The sequence below is a fragment of the Rana temporaria genome, chromosome 4 (assembly GCF_905171775.1).
Source record: "Rana temporaria chromosome 4, aRanTem1.1, whole genome shotgun sequence".
Taxonomy (NCBI): domain Eukaryota; kingdom Metazoa; phylum Chordata; class Amphibia; order Anura; family Ranidae; genus Rana; species Rana temporaria.
The window spans coordinates 260,794,684-260,815,785 of NC_053492.1; the positions used below are offsets into that span (position 1 = coordinate 260,794,684).

The following is a 21,102-nucleotide window of genomic DNA, read 5'->3' on the forward strand; positions in this document are numbered from 1 at the left end:
CCCAAACACACATCCAAGACGACCACTGCCTTGCTAAAGAAGCTGAGGGTAAAGATGATTCCAGATCTAAACTCTATTGTGCATCTGTGAGGCATCCTCAAATGGAACGTGGAGGAGCACAGGGTCTCTAATATCCACCAGCTTTGTGATGTCGTCATGGAGGAGTGGAAGAGGACTCCAGTGGCCACCTGTGAAGCTTTGGTGAACTCTACACCCAAGAGGGTTAAGGTAGTGCTGAAAAATAATGGTGACCACACAAAATATTGACACTTTGGGCCCAATTTGGACATTTTCACTTAGGGGTGTACTCACTTTTGTTTCCAGCAGTTTAGACATTAATGGCTGTGTGTTGAGTTATTGAGTATACAGCAAATTTACACTGTTATACAAGCTATACACTCACTACTTTACATGTAGCAAAGTGTGATTTCTTTAGTGTTGTCACATGAAAAGATATAATACAATATTTACAAAAATGTGAGATACTGTACCTGCATATAGCTACCTGGGCCCATTCAAGTCTAGGGACATATATACCCAGCACCATAGGCTCCTGGGCTCCAAAATACACCAGCATGCTTGCAATGTATAGAAGAATGTACCAGTGGGCATTAGCCCCTATTAAATTGCCCCTAGTATGACACAAAATCACAAATTGTTGGACAATTGAACTGGAAATTACTTAACAATACCACTACTAAGTGCATTCATGTTTACTCCAAGGTCCCACCATGGCGGGTCCCACAAAACCCTTCAGTTTTAAAGCAGATTTACCACCTTTTGTTTTGCATGATGTTTATGCAACAGTTGTGCATTGTTACAGAAATAGATAATGATAGAGTGGAGTCTCTACTTCCCAAAAAAAGTCTCCTATAGTTTTATTGCTTGTTTAATATGCAGTACACCCTATGTAAAAGTACCTATTTTATCAAGTGCATGTGGGTTTTATTACATTTTCAATTTTAGTACAAGGAAAACTGTACCAAGATTATAAAAACACAATGTACTAAACAATAATATGCAAGGCAATGATTTGCTGTAATTCACATGGTGATTGGTGTATTGTGATATTACACACTTGCTTACTACATGTAGCAATGGCAAATCTGTAAACAAGGGAGGGTTAAAATTGACACTTTGTCATGATCACACCTGTAATCCTGTCTGCACTTTGGTTCCAGACAAGAAGCAACATTTTTTATAGATGCTGTTGTCCCAACATCACACTATAGAATTAACTGCACATAAGAGCTATAACAATTTAATTCCCGGAATTCCCACAGTGTAGCACTATGGTGGTGAGCCATTCATACTCGAGCATGTTGTGACGAGTTCTTACTTGAGCTCGCCTGGTTTGCAGACCAGTTGACTCAATCTTTATGGCGTAGAAGAAGAAATAACACGTGTGTGTTGTGCTGTTGTTGGAAAATGAGTGACGGTAATCTGGAGCAGCGGATTAACATCAAATTTTGCGTGAAGATTGGAAAAAGTGCGAGTGAAACTTTAGCTCTGTTACAACAGGCTTATGGTGACCATTCCATTAAGAAATCAAATGTTTTTGAATGGCATAAGCAGTTTAAAGAGGGGCAGGAAGGTGACCACGATGATCCAAGCGGGCAGCCAAAAACACAGAGGACAGATACAAATGTGGACAGAGTCCGAATTCTTGTACGCTCAGATCGAAGATTGAGTGTGCGAATGATGGCAGAAGAATTAAACATGAACAGGGAAACTGTGCAGCAGATTTTAACGGAGGATTTGGGAATGAGAAAGATTTCCGCAAAAATGGTGCCTCGAATCTTGACTGAAGGTCACAAAGAGCGTCGTCTTCAAATTTCATCCAATCTTTTAAAGAATGCAGAGGTGTTTGCCAATTTTTTTTCAGTCCAGTTCGGACTTACATTATCACACCTTATATACCTCTTAGGTATTTTAGATATGGCCCATATCTAGGATAACTATTTTTGCTTGATGGTTTGACTACCCTTTTCTTACAGCTGAAGTTAAGCCATTGTTTTTTGGGGTGGATTAGCAATACAGAATCAAACAGATTAGCTAGCTGTAATGTATTCCATATCCTGCAGGCTGCTGGTTCATGTAAAAAGAACCTTCATAATGCAGCATATTGCCCAGAGTGGCAATCTTCCAGTGTTGCAAACGTGAAGGACTTGCGGCACTTGCCTATCATTGTGCTCTGTAGATGGGCAGGGGAGATCCTGTCATTCATCCACTCCTCCTGCATTCACAGAACAATGTGGTGCTTTTAGGGACAATAATATTTCAAATGTGTGACTGGAATAGTGAGCAAGATGAGGCAGACAAGCTGTTCAAGGCCTTCACATTGGAAGTTGCTGCTGTTACACCTGCAGCATCATACGATCATTCCTCTGAGCAGTATCTGGCAGCATAAAGGATTTTTACATGAAGCAGCAGCCTGAAGGACATGAGATACTCACCATTACAATTAACTAATGTGTTTGATGCTGTATCCTGAAAAAAAAAAATGTGCCAACTGTCAGCCTGTAAGAGTACACATTTAACTAAATGGACATTACACACATGGTCATGGTAAAATGTAGCTTATTTAGGCTTATCTTACTGAAATCTAAGCCTTGAGCGACCATTAGATATTCATGAGAGTTGTGCAGGAAATGGTCAGGCCTGCCCTTGTTGCTAGCTTTATAGTTTCGTTTTTGTCAAGTTGAGGAGTTCAAAGGCCAACTGGAGACCCTCAAGTGTGGACGAATGTAATGGGTTAAGCAGGCCATTTGAATCTGCAGAACCGGATGAGATTCAAACCATGTATGGACAGGCTTGGGTACAACCAGCATCCCTCTAGCGCAGGGATATGCAATTAGCGGACCTCCAGCTGTTGCAGAACTACAAATCCCATGAGGCATAGCAAGGCTCTGACAGCCACGAGCATGACACCCAGAGGCATGATGGGATTTGTAGTTTTGCAACATCTGGAGGTCCGCTAATTGCATATCCCTGCTCTAGCGGCTGCTATAGCCACTAGCAATAATCACTGTCTTAGCCCGGCAGGAGGGATTTCCGCATCAACATGTTGATGGGGGAATCAAGCAAATTTCTTTCCTACAACCTGTGGTTGCAGGAAAGATATTTGCTTTGTTTATGGCTGGCCTTAGAATCCACTCTACGCCTTTCTGCATTAACTCATCCTTCACAAAACGTAAATGGCCCAGCTCAGATAAGTATCATCGGAAAGGCCACAAGATAAATCAGGAGCAATGTTTGTACCTACTGAAATGGGCCATGTAGGAGGATCTGCAGTAAATTGCTTGCTTTTGTCCAGTGCCTAGTGATTGAACAAAAAGTAGCCTCAAGTGAGGAGCTTTGCTGAGTAGTTGGTTATACGGACCAGTATGATTTATGTGGCTTATTTACTGCTTTTTTTTCCCCAGTAGCTTTTATATTTATATTTTCTGGGACATGCTAAAACCAACATCTATCTGTTAAAAAAAAAAAAAAAAAACATCATCTATACAAACGCACCCCACTGTGCATAATGGCAATTTGAATAGATTATTTGTGTTAAAATATATCCAAGGTCAAACTTTTTTTTTTAGTTTTGGAGAGAGTGAGGAAGGTGTAAAGAACACCTCTCAGGTGATGTCTGTGTCTCTGTGTTGGGGGATTTATTCACTCCAATTGTTCTAAGTGTGTGTGAAAATCGAAAATTTTAAGCTGTGACCAGGACAGGAATAGAGGGGGAATCTTCCAATGTGGACACTTGTTCTAGTGACAAAAAGAGTTTTACACCACTTTTGGAGATATTTCCTCACTTCCTGTTGTGTCTACAGGGTGGGAAATAAGGAATTCTGTAAAAATGGCATACAGGAGGCACAAAGTAGAGGTGCTCTGTAAACAAATTGCCCATGTTTAATGCATTGGCTTTTCCAGAGGTCCCTTATTAGAGCACATTAACACCATCATTTTGGTGAATATGGTTGCACAACCCAATTTATTTTTATTTTTTGTCAACTCTTTGTTTATAAGAAAAAAAGTACTAGGGTACAAAGGGTCGGGACATCCTATCAAGGATAACTGAACAAATCTTACGAAGGCCAGGGGCAGGTATACTTCTAACATAGAAAAGTGGTGCATTTGTATCGGCAACACAGCTTTCCATAGCCAGATTGCCTTCATAAAAAAAACGGTATAAATAAATTGGGGAGGAAAAGGGAACAAGGGAAAGGAGGAAGGGGTTGGCCATTCCTCCTCCTATTGGGTCTCCTCAAAACAGTCATGTCCCCACCTGTTCAGCTAAGGCTCTTCCAGCAGGGCCATAGATTTGGATGCATAGGAAAAGTCATGCCAATTTTTTTTTTTTTTAAATGTGTCCACTCGGCTCAATTTTTTATTATATTTTCTCTCATGGTGTTCGCATTGCATAAATCAGACCAGTCTGTGTGTTTTACTGAAGGCTAGGTGTAACAGAACTTACTTATGTCTGGAATGACGTTTCTCCAGAGTAATGATTATGTTCCAATGTTCACAAGTATTGATAAAAATAAACATCTAATTAGGATCTTGCTAAACATTGGTAAACTAATGCAGACACATAATAATTTGTGAAGATTATATCCTACTCAGACACATTTGCTCAAGTTTTTAGGCCCTGTTCATACCTGAGATATTTGAAGCACAATTTGAAGCTTAACTAGAAGGACTTCAATGCTCGGCCCTAGGATTTCCAATGTATTCAATGGTGCTATTCACACCTAAGCATAGTGTTGCTTAAAGTTCATTGCTTGAAAAAGTATGAGAGCTTTTTTTGGGAGACGGACACCGGCCCCAGTTCAATGGGATTGCCTGAAAAATGTGCATTTTTTGCCTAGTAACTATCTTTCCATTAGCTAGCCTGAAATGCAGGCAACACAAAAAATATGTGCACAGAGATGCTAAGCATGGATGGGGACTTAATCAAATGCTTGTTGCAGAGTAGAATTAAATGGAGGTTTAACATGAATATAACACTTCAGGAGTGTTAGGGCTTGTTCACACTATGGAAAAACGCAGGTAACTGCAATGACGCACAGTTCACACCAAAACACTTGCGGAAACATGCCTTAAAAAAATACCTATGCATGGAAATGCGTATAAGACCATGCAGAAGTGAAATTGACTGTAAGCACGTTTTTACTTGTGTTGTAGTGTAAATGGGACCTTAGGTCCCAGTCTGTGCAGACTGCCTGCTGCAGTTGTTCTTCCTCTTTACCCATGTCATCAGGTTCTGAGCACAGCCTTCCACAGAAACAAAGTGTAGGAGCATGTATTCAGACCAGGCAGCAGCAGACGCTTTTCTACACCAGTACCGACCATCAGCAGTGCCAACTACCATATTTCTATCACCATAGCTACACTTTAGGACACCTGCAGGATGCACTGAACTATGTGAAAATAATATATAAAATAGTACATCTCTGAAATCTTAGTATCTTAAAGCGTTTAACCCCCCCCCCCCCAATGGATCCTGCTCCTTTAAAGCATTTTATACAGCACAGTGCTTGTGCTGTGTAGTACCTGGCTGATCCTGTCACCCCCCCCATAAACTGACCATGTTGCATCATGGCTGCTGACCCCTGACACTGTGGTCAGTTTACTTGCCTCTGTCATCCGCAGCCCTCCTGTCCTCCTATCAGGATAGGGTACTACTCACTAAGGCCGAGATGCCAATAGCGTTTCGCTCTTGCGATGAAGCGCAGTCTGCCCCCTGGAGGTGGTACAGAGGGTGGATGGCACAAGCTACCAGCTGGCAGGGTAGAGCTTGCATGGAAGTCCTGTAGAACTGGAGCAGGGACCGATGGGTATCAGGATCCAGCAGGAGAAGTCAGGTAGAAAGTTCGGAGCAGGCTGAGGATCAAACATGGGTAAGCAGACAATCCATGTCACAGGCTGGGGGTCAAGGCACTGGAGACAGGAGGCAAGACTGAGTCACAAGCAGAAGGTCAAGGCACAGGAGACTGAAGTTGAATCTGGGTCACATGCAGAGGGTCAAACACAGGAGACAGGAACAAAATCCGTAAAACAAGCCAAGGTTGGGTCCAGGAAAAGATCAGAGTAGGTCGGGGTCAATCCGGGTCACAGCAGGTAATCTATCAACAGGAAACAGGAACTCGGGTACAGGAGGCTGAGGACAAACCAGCAATTCCTCTGAGCACTTGCTCAGATTTTATAGGCAGCTAGGAAGTCATGTGGTGCGTGTCATGTGACGGCCAGTCTGCAGCTGAAGGTTTCTCTGACAGCTCTCACTCAACACACGCTGCCATCTAGTGTTCAAAGTATAATATGTTTCTTTATAATATGTTTCTCCGACACCTCCTCTGTGCTCACTCCCCCCTCCTTCCCGGTCTGTCGGATCCTGTGACAGTGCCCGCTCCCGCAACTCCTGCTCTCATAACACTTGAAATCTTAAACAATCCTCCTCCTTTCCTACTGACAAGTGCTCCTGTCTGTGTTTTATAAAAAAAAATGCCTCCTTTACCGAATTTCAGAGCGGCTCCCTGCGATCACATGACTCGCCAATTCTCTCTCTCCTCTTATCCACGTATCCTGGCTAACGACAGCGGGGGAATCTCGGCCCCGCCCACTACATCTGTCAGCTGGGCAGAGGAGAGAGCTGGCAGGTCAAGTGATCACCGGTAAACCACTGTAAAATACGGTAAATAAGGCATTTTTTAAATAAAACACAGAGACAGGAGCAGTCTGTCATTGGGGAAGGAGGAGGATTGTGTAAAGTTGGCAAAGTGGGTTAACAACCACTTTAAATCTAGCTCATGATTGGCTTGTAGGGATAAACTGAGGTATGTTCAGCCAACATGATGCTAGTAATGCCTTCATTATCCAGTTTTTTCTCACCTAACTGCATTTATTTTTCTACATGATTTCTGATGGTCAACTAAAGGTATGTGCGTGCAGAGATCTTCACTTTATGGCTCTTTGCATTGAAGACATTAAACTAACCAAACATAAAAAAAAAACGCTTAACTTTGATTTTTTTTTCTTAATAATAAAGCTACACTTATGTAATCTTTAGCAGATTGATGGGCCAACTTTGATGTCAAACGTAATTAACATTCTGGTATGGTTGGTTTTAGTGAACTTGTTGCACTGCTGTCATTATCATCTTATCAGGTGGATATATATATCTAAAAGCATACAAGTCAGAAACATTCTGTCCTGACCCATAGCATGTGATGGAAAAACGAATTCATTCACAAAAAATATTGAATATGTCAGTCTAAAGAAGAAGAGAATCACTTGACACATTATTATTATACAGTATTTATACAATGCCAACAGTTTTTGCAGCGCTTTACAACATGACAATACAACATGACCTACACGGTTAAGGAGATATTTTCAGAGATGGGCACCGCTGTCTACGGCGCATGCCCGCTGTAGGCAACGGCGCAGGCGCACTGAGCGTTGCCGTTTTTGTGAATTGCATTAACGGGGTTAATGCTGTGTTTTCGCACATGTGCAGGGACCTGCCAGTCCCGCGCGCATGCACAGAAGTGATGTCATCGACGCTCCGGCCAATCACATTGCCGGAGCGGCGAAAACAGGAACTAGCGACGAGGGGACATGGCGGTGGACGGGACTGAGGCAGACTTCGGGGGCTTCGATCTCAGGTAAGTGACACATAATGAGCAGGTTATTTAAAATAATATATATATATATATATATATATATATATATATCTGAGGGTTTACTTCCTCTTTAAGAAATTAAGGGAATCCATTCCCCCCCCCCCCCAGGCTCTAAGAAGTAGTGTCCCCACTCGGAAATTTTAGGGTGGGTCTTAAACGGAAAGGGGTGTGGCCTTGACAGGGAGGGTGGGTCATATTTAAATTAGGGGCTGCATGAGTTTAGTCAGGCCTAGGGGAGCACAAATCCTAAATACACTACTGGGGTCAAATGATACAAAAGGTAATAAAATGCATTCGTATTGTCCGTTAACAGGAACCCCCTGATGCATGGCTGTTTTAAAGGAATCAAAATGGACTATACAATATCACAGACTTTCTTTTTATGTAAATTCCTAAAACACCTGTAAATATTTTGAAGAGCTTTGTATGTTCCACTGCTTTGGCAGTTGTAGATGGGTGACATTTGTATCTTTGATTTGCAGATGTGAATACCTTACTGTGGCTTCACTGAATGGAGGAATTTGAGACATTTGTGACTAATAGGTTAAAAATAGGTATTTGTTGCGATAAAGTATTTGCTCAAATTCTTGTAGATAAAATGTCTGGGGAACGAAGACAGCTTGATTACTTTAGTAGAATTTCCAGGGCTCATCATATGCAAAGACTTTCGCAAGAAATTCTTAACCTTTGCATTGCATGATTTTATTGTATTACAGTACGTAAATTTAAACAGGTAAACTGAGATCCCGTTGTTACAGCAAGAAAGCATAAAACTGTTAGATGGGGGACCAGGTTTGGGAGCTCTTGCAGAAAATCCCACCAGAGGAGATCCAGAGGGATTTAGAGCCAGTAGGTACTTTAGTCCATTACAGCCTACCCAATTCTGAAATATCAATTGTGGATCGAATGAGATTACCAGTGAGATTAGGTGGTTCCAAAAACCAATTTTTTTTTTCCCATCCCATTCTTTTTTGTAGGCCTTTTTAAAGGTCTGTTCGCACCAGTGTATTGCAGTAAAGCTTGTTATGTCCGTTGGTGCCCCACAGTGCTGATCATTTTGAATGGCACCCCAAACAACTTCCACAACACACCTATGTTGCAGTGCACCACAACTCACTATGATGTACCACTATCTGTTGTATAACCAAAGTGTAGCAAGTACTATTACTGTTGTGACGCATTTTGCATAGGCTGCCTTAGCTCAATGCACAGCACATTACCACACAACATGCATTAACAATGAATTGCCCTGTTGCAAATGGGCCATTAAAGTGTTTTTTCTGCCTAACACTAACTATGCTTAAAATGTTCCCTCCCCCTCCTACTACCTATCCTGCCTAATCTGTATAAAAAAAGATCTGTATACTCACCTTTTTTCAGTCTGCTGTGGTCTGGCCACGTGATCCCGCAGCTTCAGCTCCCCCGTGTTAGTAAGTGGTGGCTGCAGGGGAGAGCAGGGAGCACCAACAACAGCTGGGCTATGGGAGCCTATGAGTGACGTCATGGTTCCCGGAATTCACAGCCATTGTTGAGCATTTCCAGAGATCCAGAGTTGACTGTGTCCAAAACAGATTCATTTTTTTTTTAACTATACAGGGAGCAGGAGGGGGGAGGGAACATTTTTAAAGGGGATGTAAAGGAAAAAAACTATTTTCCATAATAAGCATCCTTTACCTGCAGACATTCCTCTTTTCACTTCCTCGTTGTTCGTTTTTGCTCAGAAGTTGCTCTATTTCTTCTCTGTTCTGTTCACTTTCTGCTTGTCTGATTTTACTGACCACTGTGATGGGAGGCTTTACTGCGGTGGTCAGTAACGTGCTCACCCCCTCCTGGGAACTACATCTGTGTGGCAGGACGCTCTCTACGTTTTAAAGACCTCAAAGAGGTGTGAATTACTGGGTGTGCCGCAATTCATACTGGGAAATGTAGTTCTTACATGAACGAGCGATGCAAACCAGGAAGTGAATGAGAGAACAGAAACTAGAATGCCGGAGGTGATATAGATGAAGGAATGTAATAGGTAGTTACTTGTTTTTTAACAGAATCATTACACTATTCTGTCTGTCTACCTTGCAGACATTAATTTTAGGCAACATTTTTTTTTTCCTTTACAACTCCTTTAAGAATAGTTAGTTTTAGGCAGGCATTCCACTTTATACTGAGGTCCAGACAGATATAGCCAGCACCATTTAACCACTTCAATACAAATATATATACATATAAAATAATGTTTGGGGGTTCTAAACAATTTTCTAGCAAAAATACAGATTTTTAACTTGTAAGCAACAAGTGTCAAAAAAAGGTTTAATCTTTAAGTGGTTAAGCTGACTTATTTACAGACAGAAGTTCGTCTCTTTTGATCTAAAAGAACCAAATGTTACAATATTTCTCTTTAGCATGTTGTGAGAAACTTGGCAGGCTTCCTTTTTTTTTTTTTTGACAGCTGTCGGCTTGAGTAGACAACTATCTGCACTGAATTGCGCAAATGCTTTTTTTAGATTGGGAGGGGGGGGGGGGGTAGAATCGCGATCTCGATTCTTAAACAATTAATCATGCAACTCAAATAAATATATATATATATATATATATATATATATATATATATATATATATATATATATATATATATATAATCTTACTTTATACACCTCCCTGAATGGCAGATTCTTCCCTGTGTTGTAGATGTGTGAAGTTATTGTCCTCACTACTGTCTCATCCTGCTAGAGTCACCGGGTTTAAACTATTTAGTGCACAGTGAGTTTAATTTTAATGTAGTTACACTCAGAAAATGCCTAGCAACCAAATAAAAGGCATTACGTATTCTGTCAGTAGCATAGTGATTTCACTGAAAATCTTTTGGCTTGAGTGACCATCTTTGTTTACATATGAAATTATAAGGATTATATAGGATTACATTGTCTTTGCTTCAAAAATGAGTCAAATATGCAATTTGGATTAGTCATTAGCTATATAAAATAAGGCATGCACAAGCGGTTTAACCCAACATTAAAAAAATGTTTGCGTTGTAATTTATAGAGAATATGGCCATACATTTTAATCTATAGAGGAGCTGGCTACAATGAGAATATTTTCAGTATCTGCTGTTACACCAAGCTATATTTACATTCTATACATAATTACTGTATGTATTTGCCATTTTTTTTTTTAATCGGATCCTAAATTTTATTGAGTATATTGTTGGCTTTGGATAAAGTAGGAAATATTTCAAACCCCTTTCGTGAGTTTTCTTCCGGTCTTGTTCAGGGGGAATTCCCATCATATCTTGTCCCGGTGATAAAGAAATGAAAGTGAATGACTGCAAACTAAGGAGAAATCCCCGGTTACAATTTTTACCAGAAAAGGTGTCCCAACCAGAAGACATCAAACTCATGTTCAAGTAACTGATTTTGGATTGACCCTCACTTTCTGTTTTGGAGAGAGTGGTCACCAAAACAAATGGGAAGGGTGGATCTCGCCAATGGAGACACCGACAACCGACACCGACAACGTTTCAGTGATTTCCCCTAATTTCCTGTCTATTTAACCAACGTCATACAGAACCAGAAGTGAATGAATAACCTTCCTTGGGGGCAGAGATAGCATTAAAAAAAAACTACTACTTTAGCAAGAATCAGCCAACTGAGCCATGTTTGGCAGGCAGGGCTGGCGCTACCACTAAGCAAACTAGGCAGCCTCCATTGTTACTGGTTTCCCTGTGCACACCTCCGCGACTTGTACCTGCATATTGTGTATGTGATTTGTTCTTATTGAAATCGATCTGATCTGACCTGACAGCAGCTTCCCCCCCCCCCCCCCCCAGCCTGTGATCTCCTTCACTAGGCAGTTCCCTGTGCATGCACCCGGATGTGCCCCATAACCATAGTGGTGATGAGGAGGGTGACTTTGGGCTCTGGATGAAGGGTGCCTTCAGAGGGAGAGGACGGAGCAGAGATCATTACTACGGTGTGAACGATGAAGAGTGCGGCCTGGGGCAGCATGGCTCTCCTGAACCCTAACTGAGGGGATGGTTTGTTTCTGCTGGGGACAGGTGAATTGGCCTGTAAAAGTAGGAGTGGGGAAAGAAGGGCGCTCAGATAAGCTTGTTGGGGAGGCCGCTGTCTAATAATAGCAGTCATAGCTGCCGGAGGAACATAAAGTACAAGAGGCTCCAAAACTATCTCTACAAAGTGCTGGAGAGACCCAGGGGCTGGGCTTTTGTCTATCATGTCTTGGAGTACATCAATTTGACTGCTTGTTGACTGGCAGGAGAGCCTTGCTTTGACAGGTCCATCACGAATAGCATGGCACACGAGTGCCATGGTTTCTGGATTTGGAGATCAAAAGTGCAAGGGATTGGTTTCTACATTGAGTTTTGTAAGTTTGCTCATTTCTATCAGATCAACATTGTTGCGTGTTGTCCTTTCTAATGAAACACTTGAGTACTGTCTGTGATACTTGGGAACGATAAATACGATAGAGCTTGACCCTGTTGGCATTGGGGGGTGCTCAACCCCATGGTCTATGGGGGACCCCTGGTAGGTGCTATCTTCCTCCTTCTCCTCCATCAGGTCTGCAGAGTCCAGTTGTTGCTCTGCAGATGACATAGCAGCAATGGTCCATAGTGTAATGTGTCTCGGCAGGGTACCAGGTAGTCACACGGAGCCTCCACGACTGGGTGTACCTCCAAGAGGAATGCCAGGCCCTCCCCACAACAGACCCAGAATGCGAGAGCCGATGCCAGGGCTCCGCACTCAGGACAAATAGATCAAGGTTTTTGGGATCCCAGTGCGGCACACAACCAGAGCCCATCTAGGCATGACACAAAGTCAAGTGTCCAGAGAAACATCACAGATATCAATTTTGCAAGTAGCTGGCCTTGCCTAGGGTGCAAAATAGTCTAGCACTGGCCCTGTTGGCAGGCTTAAGGCATTCAGTTACTGAACTGTCAAAAGACTTGCAAGCGCAGTCCCTTTACTGCTCTCAAACATTTCCTGGGCACTTAACAATATCAGTGTGATAGCAAGACAGTTGAAATAGTTGTTTTTCAATGTTGAGAATTGGAGCACTTAGTGAAAGGGTATTCAATTTTATGTATGAGTGTGTAAAATTCCATTACGAAAAAAAAAAGTTGCACTTTATCACGTGTGTAACCTCAGAGATTTCAAATATGATAGTAATAAGGTGTTATTGTTACTGCTTTTTAAAATGGTGTGGGTTGATTTTCTAAGTGCAAAATCTGGTGCATTTGTGCATGGTAGCCAATCAGCTCCTAACTTCAGCTTGTTCAAATAAGCTTTGACAATAAAACCTGGAAGTTTCTATGCAGAGCTGCACCACATTTTGCACTCTCCAGTTTTAGTAAATCAAGCCCAATATGTTTCTCTGTTTTGACGGTCACATAATTGTGAAAGGTGCTTCATATATTTTACAAATGATCAATGTCTTAGGCCCCGTACACACGATAGGATTGATCCTCCGGACCGTATCCGCGGTTAAATCCTCTGGCGGATTTGGATCTGTTGGCATGTACTCACCATCGGATCCAAATCTGCGCGGAATTCAACCGCGGTGACGTGTCGCCCCGTCGCCGCGATGATGACGCGGCGACGTGCGCGACGCTGTCATATAAGGAAATCCACGCATGCGTTGAATCATTACGACGCATGCGAGGGACGGGTTCGGACGGATCGATCCGGTGAGTCTGTACAGACCACCGGATCGATCCGCTGGAGCCGATTCCAACGGATAGATTTGTTAGCATGTCTACAAATTTTTATCTGCTGGAAATCTGAAATATCCGCGGATAAATATCCGCTGGAACGTACACACCAGGGGATCTATCCGCTGAAACCGATCTGCTGAGATTTTTCAGCGGATGGATCCTCTCGTGTGTACGGGGCCTGAGAATAACTTTAAAAAGAAAGTAAACCCGGGGGATTTACAAGACAAAGACAAAGGCAAGACAAAGGCATAATGAGCTAGTATGCGTGGCATGCGCGTGGGAGTCGGCAGTGACAGCACGGCCTCAATGAGGAACGACACGCTACAGTGCGCCTGTGCCGCTTGTCTACGGCGCATGCGCCGTAGACAGCGCCCGTGATTATAGTAAATATCTCCTATGGCTCGGAGGTTTAGGAAATATTTCAAGCACCTACAGGTAAGCCTTAATCTAGGCTTACCTGTAGGTTAAAGTGGTTGTAAAGGGTTTACAACCACTTTAAACCTGTTCATGGAAGATTTTTCCCCTCCCGTCTTTCAGGACAGCCCACAATTGAGAGATACTCCTCCTCTTCCTCTAGGAAACACTGCGCCAGCCCATAAATTTCTCACTCCCCCTGCCAGACCTCGGTATTAGTGTTTCCTCCGGTGGGGAGACACTGTGCATGGGAACCTAGGCCAATTCAGGCAGAGGACTGAGGCCATCTATTTTACCTTAAGGAAGCAGAGGCTTCCAGGTGAATCCTGGTGTGGTGCAGGCCCACCATTAGCCACCCCTTCCACGCCGAGCGCGGCTCCTGGTTGCGGGGGACCCCTATCTCGTCCAGCGGGGCGCAGCGGGGGGGACATCCAGGCTCGCCCTGTACTACAGGCCGCAAAGAATTTTTTTGAACCGAGCGGGCTGGACGGCGGGTGACGTCATTTCCGGCGTAGAGCGGATGTCTCCCCTTTGAACCGCGACTTCCGGTTCCGGGTCGCGGTGCTGATAGGAGGTCCGGGCGGACGCTGGAGGGAGTCGGATCTCGCACAGGCGAGGAGAAAGCTCTCAGCAAGCAGCCACCTGCAGTCATGTCGGCAGCATCTCCAGAGCCAGCCCTGACAACTGACGCTACCTCCAGCGAGCCTAAGGTAAGAGTACCCTGGGGAGGGGCGCTCTCTAGCTTAGGTTTGCCTCTCCATGTAGGGTTCAATGCATGGGGAGGCAAGCCCCCTGGGTGGCCAGGGGAGGGGGAGTCCTTAGTCCCAGGGTTTATAGGGGGCTAGGTGCACTCCCAGGGTTGTAACTAAATTTTTTTAAATTTTTTTAATTTTTTAATTTTTTTTAATTTTTTTATTTTTATAACTGTTGTTTTCTGCCCTTTCTGTGTTTCAGAAAGCCATTGAAAAAACGGGTAGTGGAAGGCATAGCTCGAAGAGGAAGTGTGCCTCCTGTAGGGATGTCCTTCCAGAAACATGGACTAAGGTCCTATGTAGGGATTGCATTCAATCCCTGGTCAGGGAAAATGAATTAGAACAGGAGTCAGGACTTGCAGCCTCTGTTAAAGAACTGTCATCCACGTTCTCCTCATTCAAATCTCTGTTTGAGAGGTTACAGCCTTTGGCTGTCCCTACCCAGGTTACAACCCAGCCACAGGCTCAGGGTCCTGCTCCTGTCATACCCATTGCAGCAGCTATGGCAGATGTTTCCGCAGGCCCTTCCCAAGAGGAACAGGTTCCTCCAGATAGTGCCACCTCTGATTCTCAAGAGGGGTCAGAGGGAGAGGACCAGGACGGGGAGTCCAGGAAGCCCTCTAGGTACAAATTGTCACTGGATGAGGTAGAGGACCTCTTAGGGGCAGTTTACACAACCCTTGGTATCCAAACCAACAAAAAACCTCTTACCCTCCATGATCGAATGTACAGGGGTCTGGAGGAGCAAGAGAAAAAGGTCTTCCCAGTACATGATATACTGGTTGAGACCATTAAGAAGGAGTGGCAGGATCCTGAAAGGAAACCCTTTTTTTCCAGATCCCTAAAGAGGAGATTCCCTTTCTCAGAGGATCCTTTATCTGTTTGGAACAAAAGCCCCAAATTAGACGCCGCCTTCTCCCAAGTGTCCAGGAACACGGATTTAGCGTTCGAGGACATGGGGGTTTTGTCCGATGTTATGGACAAAAGAATGGATTCCCTATTAAAGAAATGTTGGGATTCTACTATGGGGAATCTTAAACCAGAACTTGCCGTCACGGTAATGGCTCGCAATCTGGAGCATTGGCTCTCTAAAATTCAGGAGCACATTGAAGCTGGTACGGATAAGGAAACTATTTTAGCCTCCTTCCCTACTATCCTGCAAGGAGTCGCTTATATAGCGGATGCCTCAGCGGAGTCAGTCCGCATGTCGGCCAGATCGGCGGTTCTGGCTAACTCGGCCAGAAGGGCCCTCTGGCTCAAGACTTGGACTGGCGACAGCGCCTCTAAATCCAAGTTATGTGGTATTCCCTTCACAGGGGACCTGCTTTTTGGCCCAGGCCTTGAAGCAGTACTAGACCGCACGGCGGACAAAAAGAAAGCCTTTCCTCCTAAAAAGAGAGTCACAGTACAGGCAGGAAGGGGGTTTCGTCCGCATAAGCAAAAAGGGGCCAAACCAGCAGGCCAAAAGAGGGTTTGGACCCCCAGGGGCAGAGGCAGAGGTGGAGCGATTTTTCACCCTCCTGTCCAGCCCCCTAAAAACCCATGACTTGTTAGTCAGGGTGGGAGGAAGACTGGGGACCTTTCTCCCACAATGGGAATCAATCTCCCCAAACCAGTTTGTCCTGGCGGTCATAAGAGGGGGATACCGACTGGAATTTTCATCACCTCCCCCCCAGAGATACCTAGTCACCCATCTACCCAGGGACAAGGAGAAATCCGAAGCCTTGTTGGGAGCTCTAAGGGAGCTAGAGGATCAGAGTGTCATCCTCAGAGTTCCAAGGGCAGAGGAAGGAAGGGGATTTTATTCACACATCTTTGTGGTAAAGAAGCCCTCGGGAAAATACAGGTTAATCCTAAACCTAAAACCTCTGAACAGATCCATTTCATACAGGAAATTCCGTATGGAATCAATTTATACAGTCAGAGCCCTCCTTCCCCTCAATTGTTTCATGGTATCTCTGGACCTCAGAGACGCATACTTACACGTCCCGATCGCAGAGAATTCTCAGAGTTATCTGCGATTGGCCGTGGACCTAGAGGGAACGATTGTACACCTCCAGTTCCAGGCTCTGCCATTCGGGCTATCCTCCTCGCCCCGGATTTTTACCAAAATCCTGGCAGAACCCTTAGCGTTTCTGCGACTTCAGGGAATATCCATCATAGCCTATCTGGACGACCTGCTACTTTTCGCAGCCTCGCCAGAGCAGCTATCCAGGGACCTGGAAGTGACCAAGAAGGTTCTAACAGACCTAGGGTGGTTACTGAACCTAGACAAGTCCAGTTTAATTCCATCCCAACAGATCACTTACCTAGGGTACCTGCTGGATTCTACTCTCTCAAGAGTGTTCCTCCCGGTAGAGAAAGTCAAGAAGTTGGACAGAGCAGTAGCTTCCCTCCAAAACAATCAACAGGTGTCACTAAGGTCCCTGATGTCAACGCTAGGTCTGCTGACATCTGCCCTCCCAGCCGTACAGTGGGCAGGGATTCACTTTCGCCCACTGCAGGCCTTCCTACTAAGGGTCTGGGATCACAGCCTAGAAGCCCTAGACTCCTTGATTCTAGTACCCCTTCAGGTAAAAAGATCCCTCTGGTGGTGGAGAAAGGCCACCAACATAACCCAAGGACGTCTGTGGATTATCCCGGTGTCTCGGGTGGTAACCACAGACGCAAGCGGCAAGGGCTGGGGAGCGCACCTGGGGTCCCTTCCAGCGCAGGGTACCTGGGGTCTCCAAGATCTAAAAAGATCTTCCAATTGGAAGGAGCTGAGGGCAGTGGGCCTAGCCCTCAGGTTCTTTCAGGAGGAACTCCAGGGGCACCACATTCAGGTGAGATCGGACAATTCATCGGCGGTAGCCTATTTAAACAAGCAGGGCGGCACGAGAAGCGAAAGTTTGTCGGTCCTGACAGCAGAGATTCTGGGCTGGGCCGAGATCCACACCCTCTCCCTTTCGGCGGTCTTTCTGAGGGGAGAAAGAAACGTGACAGCAGACTTCCTCAGTCGAAGGCAGCTGAGGGAGGGCGAGTGGACCCTCAACCAGGAGGTCTTTCATCTCCTGAACAAGAGATGGGGAACTCTGGAGGTGGACCTCTTCGCCTCAAGAGAAAATGCGAAGACCCCCTGTTTCTTCTCCCTGAACAAAGGAGAAGGAGCAAGGGGGGTGGATGCCCTGTCCCAAAGCTGGAAGTTCGGAAGATGCTATGCATTCCCACCTCCGGTACTTCTGCCAGCAGTTCTGAGAAAATTCCAATCAGAGCACACCTCTCTAGTCCTGGTAGCTCCTTACTGGCCCAAGAGGGCATGGTTCTCAGTCCTCAAGCAGTTAGCGGCAGAACCACCCTTATTTCTACCTCAACGAGAGGATCTTCTATCACAGGGCCCAGTCCTATGCCCACAAGTTCACAGGTGGAGGCTAGCGGCGTGGCTACTGAGGAAGCCATACTAAGATCCAAGGGATTTTCCGAAGGTTTAATTGCCACCCTCCTTAATAGTAGAAAGAAGGAGACCCGCAAAATTTACAAGAAGGTTTGGCTTCGTTTCAACGAATGGTGTGTAAATTGCCCCTGTTCTGTACAGAGCCCCACGGCTGTCTTAGAATTTCTTCAGTGTGGGGCAGATAAGGGTCTTTCAGTTAGCACCCTTAAAGGGCAGGTTTCGGCACTTACGGTGTATTTAGAAAAACCTCTGGCCACCAGTCCCTGGATAGTCAGGTTCTTTAAAGCACTATCCAGACAGAGACCAACTCGAGGGCCACCCTTCCCCAGTTGGGACCTGTCTCTGGTATTGCGTACCCTAACGGGTACTCCCTTTGAGCCCTTAGATAATTGTTCTCTAAGGGATTTAACCTTAAAAACAGCTTTTTTGGTTGCAGTGACCACTGCTAGGAGGGTCAGCGAGCTAGAAGCTCTATCGATCAGACCCCCTTTTTGTGTTATTTTCCCGGATCGGGTCGTTTTCAAGACCGATCCAGCCTTTCTTCCTAAAGTGACTTCAAAGTTTCACAGGAGTCAAGATATAGTTTTACCCTCTTTTTGTTCCAACCCTTCGGGGGAAAGGGAACGACGTTTCAGTACGTTAGATGTTAGGAGAAGTATCCTACATTATTTAGAGGTGACTAAACCGTTTAGACGGTCAGACTCACTATTTGTTTTATTTTCTGGAACCAGGAAGGGATGCAAAGCATCCAGGCGCACTATTGCCAGGTGGCTAAGACTAAGCATTGAGCAAGCATACACTTTGGCTGGTAGGGATATCCCTACAGGAATTAAAGCACACTCCACTCGAGCGCTGGCAACCTCTCAAGCAGAAAGAGCGGGAGCAACGCCGGAACAGATTTGCAAAGCAGCAACATGGTCCAGCTACACCACCTTCGTTAAACACTACAGGGTGGACCTGGTTTCGGCAGGTGAGCAAGCCTTTGGACGAAAGGTTTTGCAAGCCATAGTCCCACCCTAGTTGGTAAGTTCTCGGTTATCCTCTCAATTGTGGGCTGTCCTGAAAGACGGGAGGGGAAAAATAGAGTTACGTACCGGTAACGTCTTTTCCAGTAGTCTTTCAGGACAGCCCTGGGTACCCACCCGAATAGAGGAAGTCTGATTTCAAGACCAGGACATGATGTTGATATGTAATTGTATGTTATTAACATGTTCTTGTGTCTCCCCAGCTGACCGGAGGTGCTCGTATAAATACTGAGGTCTGGCAGGGGGAGTGAGAAATTTATGGGCTGGCGCAGTGTTTCCTAGAGGAAGAGGAGGAGTATCTCTCAATTGTGGGCTGTCCTGAAAGACTACTGGAAAAGACGTTACCGGTACGTAACTCTATTTTTTTTTCCCAGCTGGAGATCCAAAAAGTTGCTCTAATTTTTATTTGACTTACTATGGGAAATGATTTATCTCACCAGATAAAACACGGTGGCCATTTCTGTATATTAAAACAAGTACAGTATGTAATAAAAACTGACTTAGGGCCAGTTCACACCAGACTCCGTTCCGTGTGCTTTTTTTTCTGCACAAAATGCATGGAGTTTTCCATGTATTCAAATGGCTCTAGTTCACACCATGCAGTCAGTTTTCGGTCAGTTTCTGTACCAGAAACTGACTGCGTGGTGTGAACTAGAGCCAACTAGAGCCAATGGAATACATGGAAAACACTTTGCATGCATTTTGTGCAGAAAAAATGCACACTAAACTGTACGGAACCGAGTCTGGTGTGAACTGGCCCTTAAGCATTAAAGGGAATCTGTGATGGAAGTCAGATTCTTACATAAAATATATATGGGGTCTTCAAAAAGTTTACGCACGTTTTTTTATTTAATAGAGCTAAAAATGTATGGAAACTTTTTTGCAGAACCCTCGTATTATTTCGAAACCGTATTCAGTTGAAAAGCAGGTGCAGAATACAAATGAACTTCAAAAGTGAAAATATGAAAATGACCCAAGGCAGTTGTCTGTTACACTGGGCATTCTGGTTTGTTTATGACAGCAGTTCCGTGCATGGAGGATTCAAAATGTGTGTTGTAGATACCCTTTAGAATTCTGCCAGGAAGCAGCCCCAAAAATGTCGGTACTAGCGCCCAACTGATGTTCCTGTCAGACAACTAGATAAATCTGTCATCAATTGGACTAAATAGTGGCTATGGAATCTCCCCACTGCCATCCGATGTCAATCACAGGCAAGGTGGACCTGAGATAGAACTAGTTTGCCAGAGTTTCCCTCAGGCTCTGACCTGTCAGTTCAGTGTGACTTTCCTCGTTCATTGTTAGGATGCAGACGGCTTGCGACCTACTGTAGCAACCAATTAATTAAATGTAAACATATTAAACATGTTTTACCTACCTGCTCTGTGCAATGGTTTTGCACAGAGCAGCCTCAATCCTCTTCTTTTTGGGTCCCCTGCCAGTGGATTTTCTCCTGATTTTTTTTCCTAGCGGTAAAAGGTAGTGCATTGCACATGCATTTAGACACGTTTAGCCTTCTCAAGCGTCTGAGCGTATTCATTTATTCTGGCCATTGGAATGCATTAACACTCAAACTCCCATTAATGTGTCTGTTTCTGCTCAAAAGCTCCTTTCCTGAATGCACTGGTGATGTTTTTTTCCATCCTGTAAACACTCCTTTTTTAATATGCCTATAAATGCATGAACACATAGGCTAACATGGAGGTGCCTTTACAGGCTGAAAATAAAAACATCAAATGCCTGTAAAAGTCGTTTTTTCTATTATTATTTTTTTTTAAGCCCTGTGTGCATGTCGGCTCATGTGACATTGGGTGATTTAATAAAATGGGAGCACACAGAATCGGGTGCAGTCCGTTTCTAACTTCTAATTCTCTGCATTGTGTAAAAAGGCTGTTTGATCCAGCTTTCTCTGACCCCCCCTTCTTCAGAGTCCCCAATCTATCTGCTGATAGAACAGAGCCTTGGGGGCACTCTGTACACTAGAGTTTATTTTTTCTTGGGAGGGTGCACAGGGCCAATCATCACTGTCCAGAGGGTATGGGGTCCTGCAGCCACATAGGACAGTCAGAGGAGAATGAAAACT

At 44.5% G+C, this 21,102-nt stretch overlaps 2 protein-coding genes across 3 annotated transcripts in view; both read left to right on the forward strand.

The window, feature by feature from the left end:
- Positions 1-21,102, forward strand: part of CRYBG1 (crystallin beta-gamma domain containing 1) — a 326,501-nt gene that overhangs the window by 185,291 nt on the left and 120,108 nt on the right. The gene's annotated exons all lie outside the window — the stretch shown is intronic.
- Positions 462-2,835, forward strand: LOC120937174 (protein GVQW3-like). The gene has a single exon (XM_040350184.1). The coding sequence runs from the start codon at positions 1,429-1,431 to the stop codon at positions 1,951-1,953; it is 525 nt and encodes a 174-aa protein (XP_040206118.1). The 5' UTR covers positions 462-1,428; the 3' UTR covers positions 1,954-2,835.

Excerpts from the sequence above, each read along its gene's own strand:
- LOC120937174 (XM_040350184.1), top strand. The coding sequence starts at position 1,429 with ATGAGTGACGGTAATCTGGAGCAGCGGATTAACATCAAATTTTGCGTG.